Here is a 22,258-nt window from a genome sequence, read left to right on the forward strand (position 1 = left end):
ACAAACTACTCTCGAATTCATATTCTATATTCAAATTTCATTAGTATTGCAATATTTCAATAAATTTTCAGCCATTTTTTTCCGCAGATCCACTTGCAACTTAGGATCCCATATTACGTATAGTTGTCATACCTATTTAGCCTACTTTCATTTAAAAAAAATTTTCAAGATATTCTTTTACTTAACTGAGGCCAAATTCACATATATTTATTTAGTGCACTGACCTTAAGTGTATGATGTGATGAGTTCTGACATGTCCTGATATTTTGAAAAGCCTTCAAAATATTATTCCACAACACTCTTAACATCTTTTCCATCAATAAACCATGTAATGACTAAAATATTTGAAATTATCTTAACCATTTATTTATGATAAGTGCATTTAATAAATTGAATAGTAACTATTTGCAAATATGCATCAGAATTTAGATTAGTAATATACAGAAACCAAACATTATCTCAATGTACTAATAGAGAAAAGGAGGCACGAAGAAGCCCAAGGACTTTTGTAAGTTGGTAGAATGATCCTGTAGTAGATTCAAAAATTCACAGAAGTGTTCTATGCTATTGTCAAATTCTCAAGCTAGACAGTCCTGGATTGAAGTATATGCACACCAGTGGCACTCAAGGGACTGTCAGTTAAATTACATGAACAGAGAGTCTAATTCATTTGTTTAGTAAAAGAGAAGAGACATATTTGGTATGGACTTATACCTTTACTTTGTTCATAGAAATCTTTACCTACCTGGTAAAATCAATACTCTGTCACCTGAGGTCAGAGGACGGCCATCTTTGTACCAGGTCAGTGTAGGAGGAGGAGCAGCATTTGTCTCACAGTAGAGGGAAATGGGATTATTGATGATCACATCTTTGGCTTCGCCATTCCTGCCGGTATCTAGCATGTTTCCAATTTCCCAGAGTTTCTGAAAACTTGGAGGAACTATGGAGGAAATGAATTAAGTTTTGGTTATGTGTGAACTGTCATTTGTCAATTCATTAAGCAAAGATTTCGACTATATTTTGATTTGTAAATGTAATAAGTTAGGCAACATAAAAATATTTTCAAGTACTTGGGCACCTACCAATGCACTTAGCCACACAAAGAAGTGGAGAAATTCAGAGTTGGTTCACATATGAAAGAACAAGAAATATGAGGCTCAGAAGGCTACTCTAGAGCTCTGCTCTCCCTATAAAGAGCTCTGGCACTTGTACAACAAAGGGACCCATTCTTAGGAGTAGCAGGCCTAAGGAATACGATCATAGCAGGATGTTTTCATGCTTTTCTGGAAATAAGTTTGAACTTTCTTGAAGGCAATTTGCCTGTACATAAAAAGCATTAAAAAAGTATATGACATCTAATCTAAAATTTCCACTTTTAGAAGTTTATGAAAAATCAAAAATGTGCAAAAGTTGTATGGATACTGATATTCAATCTAGTGTTATTTGTGATTAATGAAAACTTGGAAATAACCCAGATGTTCAACAATGGGAATCTGGTTAAATAAATATCTGGATGATAAACTGATGAAAACAGGCAGAGTTCTTCAAAATCATGTTCCAGGCTAAAGAGTGTAGCTCGGGTAGTAGAGGGCTTGTTTAGCATGCATAAGTTCCTAAGTTCCTTTGCCAGCACAGAAAACAAAACAAATCCATATAGAGTAGTAATTTCCAGAATGTCAATATCAACCACAATCAGAGCAGGCATCATTTCTCAATCATTTTAATGACAGCTTACAAATGAGTGAATACTCATTTGGTATTCACTGCAATTCTACAAGGCATACATTTTAGAAGTGAGAAATGGGGCCTAAAATATTTAGGTAACTTGACCACTTAGCTGTAATTACCATCTAATTCAAAGTCTAACTAGTGTGAATTTTGCTCTTTATTGCTTTTCTGTCTTTCATGTAAATGCCATTTTAAAAATGTCATGAAAAAATGTTAGAGAAATGTTAATGTAATAGAGAGGTCTGTATTATGTGATCCAAATCTATAAATGAAGTATACATTTAAACAAATAACAGAAGAAAGACATAAAAATAACAGAAGTCATTCTGAGAGATGAAATTATGTCTTTCTCCCTTAATTTCAAAATTTCAATTATTTTATGTTACTATCAACAGAAATAAAACTATTTAAAATAAACCACGCCAAATCTCTATTGCATTGTTTTGACAGATAATGTAAATTAAGCTTTATACAATAAACATATTAGTGTTACCTTGAATATTCACATCAAAATCCAACTCGTCTTCACCTGCTAGGTTAGATGCTATGCAAGTGTATCTTCCAGTGTCTGATATTTGAGCTTCCTTTATTTGAAGCGTGTGTCCATTTGTAGCAATATTAATATGATCATCTGATTTCAGCGGCTGTGATCCAATTATAATAATGTTAACGTTAGGTACTCTCATAAATCCTCTAAGACACCATGCAGTTCATCACTTAATAATCTCAGTTTCAAGTTCTTACTCTTTGACTACCACCACCTAACTTTAACTCACTTCCGGAAGTATCCCAGCTCCAATAATTTTTGACCCCCTAGGAGAACCTTGCAATCTTTCACTGCTGCTCATCCTAAATCTGTACTCTCCTCTTAGCCAGAAAAGGTCTACCACGATAATCACTCTTTGTATAACCCTTCAACTCTCTTGTCCCTTCTCCCTTTATTTCAGTCTACTGGAAAAACTAACTCTGATGAAGACTAGTCTCTGTCCATTCTGGGACTCCCCTGGTCTCCTCAAAGGTCGTTCCTCCACTATCTGTGTCCTCTCTCACTTGCATCATCATCGATTTATTCATTCCTCTGAAGAGTTTCAATATTGAAAAAAATTCTCTTTCGCTGCAACCTACTCCTACATTTTCAATGGCCCTCGATAGTCAACTAATTTTAAAATGTTTCCCTCACTTGCTGTCTCCAATTTCTTTCCTTTCACCTTTTCTTGAATCTGATCCGATCAAATTTTTGTTATCTTACTTGACCAAAAAGACTTGCCAAGGTCACCAGTGACGTCCACATTGCTAGATTTATTGGCCAATTCAAAGTCTTTATTTAACCTGCTCAGCAGTATTTGACATGGCTTGACCCATCTTCATTTTGAAATACTTTCTCCCTCTTATCTTTTGAGACGCAACACTTCCTACTCCTCAACCTCCAAACATCGGAGTATTCCAGAGCTAAATCTTTGCATTTCTTCTCCTTCTCTCCAATCTCACTCTCCTAATGATGTCATTCAAAATCCTGGACTCATCTCTTTCCTTCACACTCCACATCCTGCTACCACTGTGGCCCAAGCACCACCTATCTTCTGGACCACTGTAATACCTTCAGAGCTGGACTGCAACTACAGAAACCAATGCAACCTTTTTGAAACCTTAAGTCTGCCCTAGCATGTCTCATCGTATCAGTCATTCTGTGTTCACTCTTTCCCCTTAGGCATTCTCACAGGACATGGGCACACTGGCACAGGAGGCAGGAGACCTGGCACCTCGCTGTTCTTTGGATCACATCTTCTGTGTTTGGTTACTGCACTACAGTCCAAATGTCTCAGGGCCTTTGTTCTGGCTACACACTCTCCTTTGGAATATTTCTTCTCTGAAATCTTATGTCTGCTCCCTTCATTGTCTTTGGGTATTTGCTTAAAGGCCACCTTATCACAGAGGCCTTTTCTATTTAAATAAAGGATCACAGTTCCCACACTTGGTATCTTCTCCTTGACTGAGTTTTCTCCATGACACCTACCCTTGCTGACACATTCTGTGTTTTACTAGTTTGTTTAGTTTTTGCCTCCTCAAACTTATATAGAGATTTTTAAAATCTATTTCTTTTAAAAGAGTATCCCCTGCACCTAAAATCATGTCTGAAAAAAATACCTGCTTAATAAACAATTTGGGATGAATCATTATTAACCTTATAACACATAAAAAGCATAGTTTAAGTTTTCTATGTTAAAATAAAAACTTCAGAACCTGCATAAATAAAAGTCAAAGATTCTTTCAAAATTTATTGTGGTTACTACTGCAAATGCAAATATTTCTGTTTTTTTTTTTCCTTTCAAAAACAATGCTTCAGCTGGGCACAGTAGTGCACACCTCCAATCCTAGTGGCTTGGGAGGCTGAGGAGGAGGATCTCAAGTTCAAAGCCAGCCTCATCAAAAATCAACATGCAAAGCAACTCAGTGAGACCTTGTCTCTAAATAAAATACAAATTAGGGCTGGGGATGTGGCTCAGTGGTCAAGTGCCCCTGAATTTAATCCCTGGTACCCCAAAACAAACCAACAACAACAACAACAAAAACAATGCTTCACAAGCAGCACTGCTTGTCTGAAGAAAGAAATAACAAAATAAAGTAGAAACACTACTTCTTATTCATATTGTAGGGAACAAATCCCAAGTCATGAAAACTTTAGCAGTTTAAAGCATCATACATAATTTGATCAATTCCAGAGTCAGAATTTGAAATTGTAATTTAACTATAATGAAGTTAAAAAAACCTTTATTTCTACTCTAATTCTAGTCTTTATCCCATTTTTCTCTGTGTGTATATGTGTTTGTGTATGAGAGTACAGGTGTGGGAACTAAAAGGGATGAGAAAGCTTAATAAATAATTTAAAAATATTAACACCACTTTGAAGTAGAAAGGAATTGTTTCCAAGTAAACTTATATAGAATTGGTATTATACCATGGAGTATATTTGTAGTCAGAAAAGGAACTATAAACAGAACATGGTGGGAGTTCTATAGTTTTCCTTTTGCAATGGCTTCCAGATGAAACTTGCTTATATGAGATGATTTCCCCCCCCCCCCCCCCCTGGCTGCCAGTATTGTAAAATTCATCTGGGATCTGAGAAAATAAAGCTTAATCTTTCCTGCATCTTAAATCATGACTATGACCTGAAGTACAAGTGGAATTTAACTGACCATTTGGTTGATTATGTGTAAAACAGAATAAACAGCAGCTTAGCTATTTCACATCTGTATTAAGAATTGTTAACAGCAGCTAAACGTCTATTTTGGCCCAAGAACGCCAGCACATGTCTTTATAACATGCATGGATGAATGTAAATAGGGTGTGTGGCCTGAGAGAGAGCACAGAACTGAATGATCTGCTTTTTATATAATCCTTCTCATTGCCCCCAGGTAACTGTATTGGGTCCTTCCTCAGTTCTTTTAGCCTACTTTTTCTTTATCTTGGAATATTAAAAATGTTATCTTTCATAAAAGAGTTAAAGATGTTTAGAGAAAGTTCTGAATACATTCTGTATTCCCGTTATACCCATTATTCCAACCTGACTTAGCACCACATATGCATTTTTTCCCTAGAAAGTTTACTTTGTGAAGCCACAGCCTGAACTTCTCCAGTGTGGGGCTGGGGACAGGTTTTCAGTCAACTGAAATGTACACAAAACAATCCTGCAAGCTTTCTAGTGAGGGTATAATACCAACATTGTTGAGCATGGTTCAGGGAATTTCGTTCATTTTTATTTTTACTTTTTTTAGTTCTTGGCAGCTTTAGAGTTTGGAAGAATGGGGTTTTCTAGTTTTAAGGTCACAATGATTCTCTGAGTTGCTTATGCTCCACCCCTTTTAAATTGACTTATTTACTCTTTAAGAAATCATCAGCAAATAAAAATAGTTGTGACTGGCCTGTCCGTCCTTGTACCAGCTGAGGGAGGCGGAGGGGATTGCATATGCTTCGCATTCCAAGGTCAGGGTGTTGTTTACTTTGATCTTTACTTCCTTAGGGGAAAGACCTGGTCCCAAAAGGTCCCCTTTATTGATTATGGGAGGAACTGCATGAAATGAATATGAAAGAATTAAACGTTGGTACTTTTATAAATACACAGAATACCAAGAAATCAGGATGAGGCTCACTTACCAAGAAACCAAGAGAATGACAAAGGCATTTCCTATGCTGCCCTTTCACTCACTCAGGACCTGTGTTATCATCTTATCGAACGGTAGTAGCTTTCAGATACCAAATGCCAAGGAAAGTATCCTTCTCCCTTTGTTATAAAACTGCCAAGGAGGCTAATGTCCTTTATAGAACAGTTAGTTTCATTGGATCCAGGTCCATAGACACTGTCCCAGCACGCCCCATAAAATGCATTCTATTGTTCATTTAGGTACCGAGTCAAAGAACAAATGACCATCAGAAAAATACTTTCTTTGTAAAAACAGGAAGAAAATCCTGAAATGTGGATCCTATTAATGGCAGTATTAGCTTTCCCTTGTATTTATAGGTCAATGTACATTGCAATAGGCCCAAATCACTGATGATCTCATCTTGGGCTATGAATTAAGTCATGTGCGCTTAAGTAAAAGCTCTGCACATGGAATTACTATAACTCAGCCCAGAGAGTAGGTCAGAAGGAAAAAATAGAGAAATTTAAGGAAGTGTCACAGACAAGGTCTTCAACAAGAAGGTAGTGAGCTAATTGAGGGGGCTATTCACATCTTTAAGCAATTGAGGTCATGGGCACAATGCTTAGTTCAACTTCCATCCTTAATAAAGCAAGCTGGATAAACAAGCGTCATTAGTGATCAGTATAAATAATTATGAACCCATAATGAAAAACAGGATGGAGAAAGTTAGAAAAGTTAGAAAGATATGGATCTGTTCTTTTGGAACTTACTGTAGACCTTCACTTCATAGTGCTTTATCATTTCCCCGGCCTCATTAGTGGCCACACAAGAGTATCTTCCAGCATTTTCCTCCTGTGCATTGAGGATCTGCAGAGTTCTACCTCCTAAAAAAAAAACATGAAATGTTAAAGAATTCCTGACATCACAGTGGCCAAGTATGCAGGATTTTAGTTCTTATTGTTAACACATTTCTTCCTCAACAAGCCAGTTGTCTGGTAGACATTTGAGAACAAACTGCAATGCAGATGGACACTGAATGGTGGGTGAGGAGAGTCACCAAGTCCCCCAGTGGTCCTCTGTGGTGGTGACGCTCATGCCCCTTCTGACACTCCCATTCCTCTGGACATCACTCAAGCTGAATCCTTATTTCACTCTCCTCAAAAAATAGGTTTCTGCCTTGATCTTCTTTCTCTCATTTATCCGGCCTCTTCTTAGAGACGAATGGTGCTAAAGTACAATTTTTATTATGGCCCCTTCCTCCCTAAAAGTCTTCAATGGTTTTCAACTATGTAAAGGATCAAGTCAAACTTTGGATTCCAGGCATTCAGAACATGGCTCCCACCTTCCTCCCTGACCTTACTGCTGCCCTTCTCTCCCAGCACAAGTACATGCAACGTCTCCCTTCAAGTGAAGGGTGAGAAGGCTGCTTACTGCTTGCAGATGGCCAGACTGGTCTTGTTTCCTATCTTTCTCACACTATTCATCCAGATGGATCTAAAACTCCCAACTCCCTGCCAATTAAGTAAATTCTAGAACTTTCTCTGAAGTTGGGTTCATGTTCTGACTAAGCAATAAAGTTGGCCCACGGTAACCATTTCTGCCCACGGTAACCATTTCTTCTTTTGAATTTTTACAAAACTTTACTATCCCATTTTTCACACCCCTTACTATTCATAGCCCATGATTAATAACAGATTCATATCATTAGTTGTTTTTCACACTTATTATCTCTTTTCTACATAAAACTGTAAATTTCTTAAAGCCAGTGCTTCTACTTTTAATTATTTCTTTTTAAAAATTTTAAAAATTTGTTTTAATTATTATATATGATAATAGAATGCATTTATGCACTTTGATATACATAGATGGAATATAATTTCTCATTTTTCTGAGTGTACATATTGCAGAATCATATTGGTCATGTAGTCACATATATACATACAGTAATAATAATGTCTGTTTCATTCTACTATCTTTCCTATCCCTGCATCCCCTCCCTTCCTCTCCCATCACTTCCCTCTACCTAATCTAACATAACACTATTCTTCCCTAGTACCCTCTCCATCTTATTGTGAATTAGCATCCACATATTAGAGAAAACATTTGGCCTTTGGTTTTGTGGGATTGGATTATTTCTCTTAGCATGCTATTCTCCAGCTCCAACCATTTACTAGCAAATGCCATACTTTTAGTCTTCTTTAAAGCTGAGTACTATTTTATTGAATATATATCTATATATATATACACCACATTTTCTTTATCCATTCATCTATTGAGGGACCCCTAGGTTGGTTCCATAGTCTAGCTATTGTGAATTGATCTGCTATAAATATTTTTTTTGTGGCTGCGTCACTATAGTATACTGATTTGAAGTCCTTAAGTTCTTTTTAATTATTTCTATTTTCATGTGTGTGTGTATATACATATTTTCAGGTATTAAATATGAATAATTAAATTCTCATAATCTAAATATAAACTCTGCTTGAAGGTTCAATTCAATAAAGAAATGAATTTCTACCCTTTCTGGCGTTCCACATTACAATACAGATTAGCAATTAATTATGTTATGCTATTTATCGTTTTTTTTTTTGGTATTTTTTGATATTTCAGACAGTAAGATACATTACAATCTAAGAAAAAATTATAAATTAAAATATCAATACAACATAGCACAACCAACAACACAGGCACTTGAATAAAAATTAATTGACAATTCTCCTTTTCTACAGTAGTAGATGACACAGATGCACCTTGGGCATCTGAGGTTAATTAATTACCTGGAAGAATACGAATATTTCGGCTGGATTCTAAAGGAGCTCTGTCCTTAAACCAGGTGATGGTAGCTGGAGGATATGAATATGCTTCACAGACCAGGGACGTGGGGCTGTTGAGGATGACAATGACGTCTTCAGGGCTGCCGTTGCTATCTACACCAGCAATTGTAGGAGATACTGAAAAAGATTAAAATATTGATTAAAGAAAGGTATTTGGAAACTTCTCTATTTTTGCATTTCTAAATTGCCATTGCACTTATTTATGGAATGCTGTTCTGCAACAGTTAGAAATATAATTATTGTTCTTGTTAGATGCAAAAAGCAGCAAGATGCCTCAAAAAGCTCACAGGGTAAAGGAGGAGATGACAAAAAAAAAAAAAAAAAGAGACCACATAACATAAAGCCCTCAGGATAATGAGGGGAATGTTGGTGCCAGGCAAGTGGGGGTCCAGGCTGAGGGGCATGGTGTGCAGTCTGATCAGAGGCCGCCTCCTGGAGGAGTTGTTTTAGAGTGAGTCTTAAAGAGCAGTGGTAGTTAGCCGGTGACAGAAGGGACACCAGGAGCATACTGGGGCAGAGTAGCAGTAAAGAATGTGGACAAGCAGGGGAGTAGTTCAATATGGAAACCAGGATAACAGAGACAGATGCCTTTGCTTCATCAGATGATGAGAGGTGAGAGGGTGACTTAAAGCTCTGAAAGAGGGTGTAAAGAGGAGGGACCAACTAGAGCAACATCAGGACATTAATTGGCAGGACTTGATGATAGAATCTGGAGACTCATAAAAATTGAAGCCAAGGACAAATTTTGATTTCTTGCTTGGGAAGCTAGTTGAAATGCAGCAAAAGAACTTAAGAAAAACACTGAACAATTTGCTCCCATAAGAGGGCAAGGTGATTTTTTTTTCTGATTCTGAATACCTTGAATTTTAAGTGCCTATATTCCAGGTAGAAATTCCAATAAGCAACTCTATACCAGAGTCTGAAACTTGTGAGAAAGATCTAGGTTGTAGATATGGAATTTAAAAGTGACCAGTCTACAGGAGATAACAACTAAATATCAGGGAATTAATTTAATTACTTGAAGAGACTATGTCAATTAAAAACAGTTATGAAGCAAGGACAGATCTAGGGGTCCCAATGTTGAAGCGACAGATCAAAGGAGAGGGAGGCTGGGAGAGAACACTGCTATGGAAAAAGGGATCGATCATGAACAAACGTCAAGTTCAAGACTGAGAAGTATTTCTTGGACCCAGTAATGGGGTATATCTTGCTGGAGCAGTGCCAGAAGTGGAGTAGTCAGAAGACTGTTTTTGGCGAGACAGACAGCACACACAAGTGCGTGGAAATGGAAGAAAGAGTAGAAGGTAAAACCGCACATTCAGACAGAAAGTGGGAATGAGCGACCTACCAAAGAAGGTGAAAAAACAGAGGATCAATAGCTAAGTGCACACAGTAAATGTGAACAAGAAGGATGACTCCTCTTTTGGAAAAAGAAAGACCAAAGGCACTGGGTTTATCGCTCTGTGGGTTGCAACCATACACACTCAAGTAGTCACACTCACTAAGTGGATGGAAGAAGACTCTGATTCCCATAATTCAGGCTTCACTGAATGAAGGAGAAGGACCAGGAAATGGGTTAGAAATCAGAGAAGAGTTGGGTTTGTGGAAAGGTGGTATAAGGAGATGGCAAGACTTTGGATACCTAGAATAAGAATTCTTCACGGAGATGGGCTCAAACAAGCTCATGTCTCTGGGAAGAATCAAATTTCAACTTTAGTCAGCAGCTGGAAAGAGTTTTAAATCAGGTGCTTAGGGAGAACAGTGGACAAGATCTGGAGACGGGTCATGACTGGGATGTGAATCCATTGAGGGATGAATAAGGCACAGAACTTAAAAGTTCTAAGAAAGATGATGAGCTATAGGAGAGGATGCAATACAAGGCTGGGCATTTGCCTTTTATGTACCTACTGGATAAACAGAGATTGTAGGTCTATTAGGACATAACTTGCTTATAAATTTTGATTTATATTTATCTCTGTAGTTTGATATATGATATTATAGAAGGTTGTGTTCTATATGAAAGGTTCCTATGTATGGAGTATATATGTTCTTCCAAAACAGTGTAGATATTAACTACAAAAGCGAATAACTACAAAAATTTGTATATTCATATATTGGTAGAAATTTTTTGATGATAGTAGTCAAATATAACACATTTAGGTAGTGCATTTTAGATTTCAAAAAATGAGCAGAAAATAAGAATCTACTTATATGTCTTTCCTGAGACATAAGCAAAATACGATGCTTCAGGAACCAAAATGTACCAATATACAGTTATTTCATCCCGTAGAGCCACAAAGACCATCATGTGGAGAATTTCCAACAATGGCAGAGTCCCAACAAAGAAAGGACAGAGTTCTGGAGGTTGAGACAGGTTCAGTGCTTAGCTGCTTTTGTTTGACAAGCATAACTTTATTCTTTACCACTATCTATCTTGTTCATAATTACCCCTTGCACACAGTAGGCATTCTGTTCTGATGAAAGAATTTATGAATTATTAAGGAAAAACAGTAGATGTGCATGATCATTGGTGCTCTTTACACAATGGAATTCTATAATGGAAATGGTAAGTAAGCAGTGGGAGAAGAGATTTCAGCCTGTAGTTACTTCTGATTCTTCAAGATCGGAGGCAAAGATTATACTTACCAAACACATTAAGACTAAAAGTTTTGCTCTTATCACCAGCTGTATTGGAAGCCAAACATGTGTATCTTCCAGTGTGTGACACCTGGGCATTAGTAATTTGCAGAAAACGGCCACCAGACATAATGTGATGGGCCTCATCCTCTTGGAGAAGCTGTCCGTCTTTGTGCCATGTGACCTCTGGCACTGGATTTCCTGAAAGAAAGAGCCAGTTCTGAGAGTTGTCTAATCACATACCTACAAATGATGACAGGTCTTTCCACTCATTGGCTTTCTTACAAATTCCACTTCTAAAACAATGCAGGAACCATTCATTCTAAAACAAATTTGAAAACTAACCTTTTTGACTTTTTTTTGTGATGCTGGGGACCAAACCCAGGGCCTTGTGCTTGGGAGGCAAGCACTCTACATACTGAGCGAGCTATTTCCCCAGCCCTGCAAACCAATCTTTTTAATGATATAATAAAATAATTAATTAAATATTATATAATTAAAAATGATAATGCTCTGACTACAACTATACACAGATTTGAAATCATTTTCATATGTAGGTTAGTTTTCATCTATAAGTGAACTGATTCTAAATTGATATTTGTATTTAAACTAATATGCTTTAGTTTTTATAATTATTTTCACAGAAGCTATACTTTAGAAAGAATGGATCGTGCATTTTTATTAAAATATTACTCATGAATACTTTATATAAATTAAAAATATTTCATATTTTGAGCCAAAGCTGTGGAAAAATAAAATCATATGTATTTCAACTTGTTTTGAGTTATATGAGGATTCTTAGAGATACATATTAATTCTGTCTTTAATGTTTACAGAGCATAAAGCAAATAAAAAAATATTTTATTACATCAGCTCCTTGAGCCCATCTCCATGAAGAAATATCGAGTTTAAAATTGCTCAATTTTTGTTTTTGAAAATTTAAAACCATAAAAGTAAATTATGTACGAAAAACAATGAGAAAGATATATTGAAGGTGGAAACCTTCAGCAGAGAATGCTGTAAAATTTGGGCAACTATTCTCTATGCAACAGTTGTTAATTAACACAATGTTTCTAGGAAAAAATAACAGGTTGGGTAATAACAGTGTATGTCACATTCTTTATATCTGCCTTTCTTAAAATAGATAAATTTCTTTGTTACTTGAATTTATTACTCATACCAAGCATATAAACAAAGAGATAAGAAACTCCTTAACACTTCCTCAAAACATTGCCTTTCCATAAAATGTTATGGGCTATTCTCTTTATTCCCTTAAAACTGCAAGGCTATCTACAATAAAAAAAAGATGGGCTTAAAACGTCCTCTTAGAGATTGTTTTATGTTTTGTTTTTTTATTATATGCAACAAGTCAACTGGATGGTAAAGATAGTCCAGTTGGTTTTCTAATTATTTTATTGTATTTTTCTAGTCTCTATTCTCCTGGTAATATGTGAACATGTTAACAAAATGTGACAGCTTTGTTCTTGGTTAATCCCCACCTTCAAATAAAGCAATCCTTCCACCAAAATCCACGACCATTTCTTTGAAATGGAATTTAGAAAACAGGAAAAATAAAGGAAGGCAAAAATGTAGGGAAATAAATAAAATCAGAAGAGGAAGGTAGAAAACACCTACAAATAAGTAGAAATAGCATGATGTTAATAATAAAGAATAATTTATTGAATGAAAAGAAAAGACAAGGGTCCACCTTCCCTCCTTCTTTTCTTCTTTTTTTCTTTCAAGAATTTCTACACAATTTGAGAGGTTTCCAGTTTCTTCCTTCATTTCTACTTGTTATCTTAGACTAGAATTCAATTTCAAACATCTATTACAGTAGCTAGGCTTTTTCTCTGCTAATTAAGGTAAGTGGTGAGGCAGTGAGGATCGGCCAATTGGGGGAATGCTTAAGTCCGACAGCTGAACCCCTTACCTGTCACTTCACAAGTCAGTGTGACACTCTGCTTCTCTTTGACTTTCACATCTTCCAATGTATTTTCACCTACAATATGAGGTGGTTCTAAAAAATTGACAGAGAAAGAAATAGGTTACAACTCTAACAGGAGATCTGTTCTTTTATAGATATTTGTGTTTACTAAACTGTAAACTCCAAAACTAATCTCCAATTTCTCATCCAATATTTCATTACAATTTCAAAATACTGTTTTGATCAATTTTAGTTTCAATATGTATCATTAAGTTTATGTCATGAAAGCAATTATACTGAATTTTACTGCCATGAAAATAATAAAATTTGGATAAAAAATTGTCAACAAATCAATGCATAAAGACATAGATTTTTCCTTCTATAATTCTAATAATCACTCACATTAAACAAGCCACTCTATGTCTCAAAATGTGGTGGAACTATTGTGAATGGATAAGACATGGACATTTAGCCATTTTCATCAGACTCATGGTTTCCAAACAATCCTAACATTGGATTCTTGCCAGAAATCATAGTCCTGGGGTCAAGGGACACATAGGTTTGAGAACAAGCTGTAAATAAATTTTAACTCTGCTTCTAAAATGTAATTAAGTCAATTAGTTTTTTTTCCTAGATACTGAAAATTTCACAAGTACCTAATATTTGAAGTACAAAGATTTTTCTTTCTTCACCAGCTGCATTCCTTACAACACAAGTATACTGGCCAGCATCTTCTAGTCTGGTCTGCATCAGCCGTAGCATCCTGCCTCCTAGAGGAACAAACCACCGGATGACATAGCTGCAAATATAATGCCAGGTGACCACAAGCTAGAAAGAGCATTTAACAGAGAAAGTGATGTTTGAATATACTCTTAAAAGGTAACTGATTTTAACAGATGACTTCAGAGATGCCTTTGTAAGTGGAGCATGAATGAGGATGTAAAGGAGGTGATAATGGTATTGGAAGCAGAACAGGTGGAGAAAACGGTAACATGAGGAATAGATAGAATTTGGCCAGATTCTGTAGGCCCTTGAATGCTATGCTAAGGAATTTAGACTTTATTGTGCTCAGTAAAGGGTATGGAAGTAAATACCACAAAACAAGGTCGTGATTTGATTTGTGCATTCAAAAGACAGCCAGGACAGGAATATTTAGGAAAAGAGTCTCAGTTTTCTGTAGAACACATAAAATGGGAACTTCAGAAAGAGGACTAGATCAGCTACCCAGATTTGGATGACAACAATATATAGCATGTGTGAGGCACTGGGTTTGATCCTCAGCACCACATAAAAATAATAAAGGAATTGTATCCAGCTACAACTTAAAACATTAAAAAACAATATACGAGGGTCAGGTAAAACCACGAAGATAGACTATCAGCTTTCAATTGAGTTTTATGGAAATCTGGAATTATTTATTTCCAAGTGTCACCTCACACACTGCTACAATGCTGCTTCAGTTTTTATACTGTGAACTTCTATGTAGCATTTTGTTCACAGAAATATTCTTCATCCAAGAAATGCATGAAGACTGAGAGTAAGACTCTCATATGCTGAAGGGTATAGTCTGGCTGGAAATCCCTTTTAAAAAGGTGGAGAAGCCAATGAAGGAGATGAAACACATTGAGAGTAGAGTCCTGCAAAGCATGGGAAGAAAGTCCAAGAAAAAACAGTAAGCCATTTCTTAGATCTTGTAATAATTTCCTAGCTAGTATATTACTTTCTGCTTAGTACCCTGAATTGGGATGAAAAAATTATAATGGTTAAATAAAAAATGTTCATGTAAATATTCACCTGGCTCTGGTTCAGCAGTTTCCATCTGCTTTCAGTTTATAGAAACACAACTTGCTGATGTTGAGTTTTTCCAATGAGCCATTTTCCCACCCTCAACCCTAAGCAGGGTAGTAGTACTCTGTTTATAGAAAGCCAATTATCTGAATTCAGTCTCGAATTTCTTCTTCCTTCTTCTTCCTTCTTCTTCCTCTTCTCCTTCTCCTCCTTCTCTCTCCCTCTTTTTGTGGTACTAGAGATTGAATCCAGGAGTGCTTAACCACTGAGTCACATCCACAGTGCTTTTCATATTTATTTTGAGACAGGGTCTCCCTAAAGTTGCATAGGGGGGATTCCAACATGGCGGCGGGCGCGGAGAGATCAAGTCTCTGACCTCTTCAGCTGTGCGGGCATAGGGAGTCGTAAACAACCTAAATTCTGCTTGCTCAGGATCACTAGGCAATGCTGAGCTGACGTGGATCTGGGGCGAACAGTCTGGGCCTCTCAGAACACACACTGAGCCCGGATCGGCTGAATTCAAGCTCCCGTTCACCTGCTTCCCGCAGACAAACAGCTGTGACTCAGTAATAATCCATCCGGCTGAAACAACTGGTCAGCCCTTCTCATCCTACGCAGGTAAATGCCAACCGAGCCTTCATAGGTAGTGGCCACAGGTTTGAAACGGGGCTTGGGAGAGACAGTAAGGACCCACCCGTTGCATTGGTCACCCGGCAAAGGGAAACGAACTGTCGCCATTTGCAAGAGATACCACCATGGCAGAGAACTGACGTCATCAGACTGTGGCAGAGGAGATAACTTCATTGAAACCTGTGGCTACAGGTGTGTAATTCCCTAGCCTTCCCTCTCCACACATCGGGGAAACCTTAAGGGCCCCTCCCAGCTCTCCTGTGAGCAATAGCCAGACCAAGGGAATCAGACGTTGCGCGGGACCCGTGGCGTGGAATTCCTGGCTACCGCTCCCACCAGTGCTGACAACTGAGGTCTCTTGCACCAGCTACCGGGGGCGTGGCTACCGGAGGGCAAGTAAAATTCGCTGAGGATTCTCAGCCCCAAGCTCTACAAACTTAGGGTCTGAGGGAATGGCAAACTGGGAGAGTGTGCCCAGTCGTTCATGAAAACAGGGCTCCCGGGAGCAGCAGACCTGGCGTGTAGCCAGTATTGTGGTGAGCGGCACCTGTGAGAGGGGCCTGGCTAGAGAAAAAGTGGGAAGTGACTAGACACAAGAGGAGGCCCTAGGCACTCAGGATTGGAGACTCGCCCAGTCTGGGACGAGGAGCTGCTGCACAGTGACTGGTTCCCGCGTATTGACAGGAGAAACTTGGCCTGGTGGGCACAGCGCCACCTACTGGAAGAGAAGTTAATCAAACTGAGACTGCATTTATTAGTTTTTTTTCCTCTTTTTTTTTGATTTGGATTTTTTCTTTCATTTTCATTTTTCTTGTTGTTTTTTAAATTTTTTTTACAATTTTTTAAAAAAATTTTTTTCTTCTAATTTTAATTTTTTTATTATTATTTTTAAAAAATTTTTTTCTTTTTTTCTTTCCTATTTTTTTCTTCTTTTGTCTTTTCATTTCTTTTCAATTTTCTTATTCCCCCTTCCTTGAATTCTACTTGCTTACTCTCATTCTCTTTAGTGACTTCTTCCCTTCCCTTCTAATACCTTTCCTCCCAAGAATCAAATAAATTTATAGGAGTAAACAGTAACTCAGCAGTCAAACAGAACAAGAAGTAACATGAGCAGCTTGAAAAAGCAAGGAAGAAAAGGAGTACAAACATTGCAGGACAGCCTAAATATTCAGGAGGACCTAGAGTCATCAGAAAAATGGTCATATAAAGAACTCAAGGAACACCTTAGACAGATGGAATGGAACCTTAAAGAGGATACGAGACAGCAAATTCAAGCAGGGAAAGAACACATTGAGAATGAATTACATAAACAGATAAAAGAAGAAGTTAAGCATCTTTATCAGGAGATAGAGATTATAAAAAATAATCAGACAATAATTCTAGAAATGAAGGAAACGATAAACCAAATTAAAAACTCAATTGAGAGTATCACTAACAGAGTGAAGCAAGTAGAAGCCAGAACGTCAGATAATGAAGACAAAATATATCATCTTGAAAAGAGTCTAGCCAACTCAGAAAGGCTGGTAAAAAATCACGAGAAAAACATCCAAGAGTTATGGGATAACATAAAAAAACCAAACTTATGAGTCATCGGGATAGAAGAAGGTACAGAGATTCAAACCAAGGGAATGAGTAACCTGCTGAATGAAATAATTACAGAAAACTTTCCAGAAATAAAAAAGGAAACAGATATACAAATTGAAGATGCATACAGGACACCGAGCACACAAAATCACAGTAGACCAACGCCAAGACACATTGTTATGAAGATATCCAATATACAGAACAAAGAGAAAATATTAAAAGCTACAAGAGAAAGGAGACAGATTACATTCAGGGGTAAACCAATAAGGTTAACAATGGATTTTTCATCACAGACGCTGAAAGCAAGAAGGTCATGGAACAATGTATTTCAAACTCTGAAAGACAATGGATGCCAACCAAGAATTCTGTATCCAGCAAAATTAAGCTTCAGGTATGACAAAGAAATAAAAATCTTTCATGATAAACAAAAGTTAAAAGAATTTGCAGCCAGAAAACCAGCATTGCAAAGCATTTTGAGCAAAACACTACACGAGGAAGAAATGAAAAACAATAACCAAAACTATCAGTGGGAAGTGCCTCGGTAAAGACAGAGGGTGAGGGGAAAGATAATCATGGAGAAACAAACTAAATTTTTTTAAAAAAGGATAAATAATCAAACATGGGTGGAAGTACAAACCATATATCAATAGTAATTCTGAATGTTAATGGCTTAAACTCTCCAATAAAGCGACATAGGCTGGTATCATGGATTAAAAAAACAAATCCAACAATATGCTGCCTCCAGGAGACACATCTGATTGGAAAAGACATACACAGGCTCAAGGTAAAAGGATGGGAAAAAATATACCATGCACACGGTCCTCGTAAGCAAGCAGGGTTGGCCATTCTCATATCGAATAAAATCAACTTCAAGACTAAGTTAATCAAAAGGGATAAGGAAGGACATTATATACTGTTAAAAGGAACCATTCACCAACAAAACATAACAATTATCAATATTTATGCACCAAATAATGGCACTGCGACGTTCATAAAACAAATTCTCAAGTTCAAGAATCAAATAGACCACAACACAATAATTATGGGTGACTTCAACACACCTCTCTCACCATTGGACAGATCCTCCAAACAAAAGTTGAATAAAGAAACTATAGAACTCAATACCACAATCAATAACCTAGACTTAACTGACATATATAGAATATGTCAACCATCATCAAATGGATATACTTTTTTCTCAGCAACACATGGATCCTTCTCAAAAATAGACCATATATTATGCCATAGGGCAACCCTCAGTAAATATAAAGGGGTGGAGATAATACCATGCATTTTATCTGATCATAGTGGAATGAAACTGGAAATCAATGATAAAAGAAGGAAGGAAAAATCCTACATCACATGGAAAATGAACAATATGTTACTGAATGATCAATGGGTTACAGAAGACATAAAGGAGGAAATCAAAAAATTCTTAGAGATAAATTAAAATACAGACACAACATATCAGAATCTATGGGACACAATGAAAGCAGTTTTAAGAGGAAAATTCATCGCCTGGTGGTCATTCCTCAAAAAAAGAAAAAAAACAACAAATAAATGTTAACTCAATAACAAAAGTTAACTCAAAATGGATCAAGGTGCTTGATATCAAATCAGAGACTCTGCGTCTGATAGAAGAAAAGGTTGGCTCAGATCTACATATTGTGGGGTCGGGCTCCAAATTCCTTAATAGGACACCCATAGCACAAGAGTTAATAACAAGAATCAACAAATGGTACTTAATTAAACTAAAAAGTTTTTTCTCAGCAAGAGAAACAATAAGAGAGGTAAATAGGGAGCCTATATCCTGGGTACAAATTTTTACTCCTCACACTTCAGATAGAGCCCTAATATCCAGAGTATACAAAGAACTCAAAAAATTAGACAATAAGATAACAAATAACCCAATCAACATATGGGCCAAGGACCTGAACAGACACTTCTCAGAGGAGGATATACAATCAATCAACAAGTACATGAAAAAATGCTCACCATCTCTAGCAATCAGAGAAATGCAAATCAAAACCACCCTAAGATACCATCTCCCTCCAGTAAGATTGGCAGCCATTATGAAGTCAAACAACAACAAGTGTTGGCGAGGATGTGGAGAGAAGGTACACTTGGACATTGCTGGTGGGACTGCAAATTGGTGCGGCCAATTTGGAAAGCAGTTTGGAGATTCCTGGGAAAGCTGGGAATGGAACCACCATTTGACCCTGCTATTGCCCTTCTTGGACTATTCCCTGAAGACCTTAAAAGAGCATGCTACAGGGATACTGCCACATCGATGTTCATAGCAGCACAATTCACAATAGCTAGACTGTGGAAGGAACCCAGATGCCCTTCAATAGATGAATGGATAAAAAAATGTGGCATTTATACACCATGGAGTATTACGCAGCACTAAAAAATGACAAAATCATGGAATTTGCAGGGAAATGGATGGCACTAGAGCAGATTATGCTTAGTGAAGCTAGCCAATCCCTAAAAAACAAATACCAAATGTCTTCTTTGATATAATGAGAGCAACTATGAACATAGCAGGGAGGAAGAGCAGGAAGAAAAGATTAACTTTAAATAGAGACATGAGATGGGAGGGAAAGGGAGAGAAAAGGGAAATTGCATGGATATGAAGGGAGACCCTCATTGCTATACAAAATTACATATAAGAGGTTGTGAGGGGAATGGGAAAATAAACAAGGAGAGAAATGAATTACAGTAGATGGGGCAGAGAGAGAAGATGGGAGGGGAGGGGAGGGGGGATAGTAGGGGATAGGAAAGGTAGCAGAATACAACAGTTACTAATAGGGCATTATGTAAAATTGTGGATGTGTAACGGACATGATTCTGCAATCTGCATTTGGGGTAAAATTGGGAGTTCATAATCCACTTCAATCTAATGTATGAAATATGATATGTCAAGAGCTTTGTAATGTTGTGAACAACCAATAAAAAAAAAAGAAAAAAAAATAAAGTTGCATAGGGCCTCACTAAGTTGCCTTTGAACTTGTGATCCTCCTGCCTCAGCCTCCTGAGTTAGTGGGATTACAGGTGTGTGCCACTGCACACCTGGCTTAAATTTCTCATAGAAATTATGTAAACATGTTTTTTTTTTTTTTATAAAAACATATATCAGTGAAGAAAGGATTCACATCCTCACTGTTACTTTAGATTAGTGAGGTCATATCTTGGCTCCAGTTGAGAGATATTGAAGCAATACAATTTTTATGAGTCATTGCTGACTCTATAAACCTCAACTTCACAAGTCTTATGACCTTTCTTTTTTTCTTTGTTTTGTGGACCTCTCACTTAATCCAGTGAAAAACAAAAATAAGTCTGACAGTAAGTTGTAATTATATGAAGATGTTTCTTGCACCTATTAAATTTTTATAGAAGCTATCTGCAGATAACTTGATAACAATGATAAGGCCTTCCCCAAGGACTGCTTTTAGAAAAGCTGGACTTAGAGATTTAGGACTGATTTTAATGAAATAGAAGTGTGCAGCAGACTGGGACCAAGCAAGTCACATGTCACTCATCTGATTCTCATTCATCAATTGCACAAGATGCACATTCAGACTATAAAACTGAATGACTCTTTTGGCAGCATCACAAGGTGAAATACTTTTATGTGTTTGCTCAGGGCTCTCCAGCTGCTAGTCAAGCAAAACAATACAAAATACAGCCCAAACACCACTCCTGTTAATTTATAATGAGTCAGAGGACATAACTTTATGTTGCCATTTTTATTTGTAGGAGCTCTGATGTAGTTATCCTATTTAATATGTTTCTACTTTCTCAGCAATTAAAACATTTTTTTAAAAAAAACAAAAAATATGAGGATGATTTTAAGATACAGAGACAACATGTTCCGAATTTTGGTAACCCAATTTTAGTAAAATCTTTGCCATTGCTATGTGCTTCCCAAGGTCAGCAGAGACTGGGAGTCCTATGAAATGGAAGCATCATAGTAAGATTACAGGAAGTTTCTCAGGACAGGGAGACTACAGACCTTTTACCAGGCTGTCCTTGGCAATAAGAATCAAAAGGCACTGGACTCAAACCACAGAAGCAAGCACTGTGTTAGCTGCTTTATATACACCAACTCACTTCATCTTTACAAAAAAAACCCTAAGATATAAGTACTATTAATATTTACATTTTACAAGTGATGAAACTAAAGTTAACAAAGTTAAGCAAGTTGCCAGAGATCATAAACAGAGGAAGTATTATGGACCAAAAAAATGTTGGTAACAACAATGAACATTCCTCACCAAGTTCCTATCATTTACAGACAGATGAGGAAGAAAGAGAGGGGCCTTATGCTACCCAGACCTAATTCCAACACTAGGAACAACGTCTTCTATCGTGAAAATTTGAACTTCATTTGAATAGTTAGGGCAGGGAGCTTACTACCACTGGGGATAGCTCATCTTGACTTTAAACCAGCTAAATATTATTTTTTAGATCGTTTATAGTCAGACTTAATCTGTTTCTAGGATCTTCCAGACCTTGACATTACTTTTAATCTCTGGAACTAGACAGACCCACATACTCCCCTTTACATCTTGGCTTTTCAAATATTTAAGTTGGATTTTTCACTGGGGTATCAAATACACCAGATGGTTTATTTTTCTAGGATTGATACAATGAGACATAGTAATCATTTTGTAATCAATTACCATCATGGTTACCCTTCTAAAATATTATCAGTAGATCCTTCTCCTGGTCTTTTTGATAAGCTCTGCTAAGTCTACAGAAAAATTATTCTTACATTCCTTATTAAGGAAAAAAACCAATATATTAAAGTGGCAAAATTTGCACTTGTTTTCTTGGTAACCATATTACACTGTTAATTCATACTGAATAACTAAGACAATTTGAATATCTTTTACTCTTAAGGATTCTAACGCTAAATATGCACTAACAAAAAATAATTCTAAAGCTGTATCTCACCATAATTTTCACAACTGTTTTTGAATGTCAGGGCA

The 22,258-nt window shown here is 36.9% G+C and overlaps 1 protein-coding gene across 1 annotated transcript in view; it reads right to left on the reverse strand.

The window, feature by feature from the left end:
• HMCN1 (hemicentin 1) overlaps positions 1-22,258 on the reverse strand; it is a 415,431-nt gene that overhangs the window by 96,959 nt on the left and 296,214 nt on the right. Inside the window, exons 47-54 of the mRNA XM_081299050.1 lie at positions 13,919-14,032; positions 13,269-13,355; positions 11,348-11,539; positions 8,645-8,818; positions 6,638-6,751; positions 5,649-5,794; positions 2,222-2,372; positions 746-940 (exon numbers count right to left, since the gene is read on the reverse strand). Coding sequence (XP_081155176.1) covers positions 746-940; positions 2,222-2,372; positions 5,649-5,794; positions 6,638-6,751; positions 8,645-8,818; positions 11,348-11,539; positions 13,269-13,355; positions 13,919-14,032 — 1,173 coding nt within the window. The remainder of the gene's footprint in view (positions 1-745; positions 941-2,221; positions 2,373-5,648; positions 5,795-6,637; positions 6,752-8,644; positions 8,819-11,347; positions 11,540-13,268; positions 13,356-13,918; positions 14,033-22,258) is intronic.

The sequence above is a fragment of the Spermophilus citellus genome (assembly GCF_964194105.1).
Source record: "Spermophilus citellus genome assembly, chromosome: 6".
Lineage (NCBI taxonomy): Eukaryota > Metazoa > Chordata > Mammalia > Rodentia > Sciuridae > Spermophilus > Spermophilus citellus.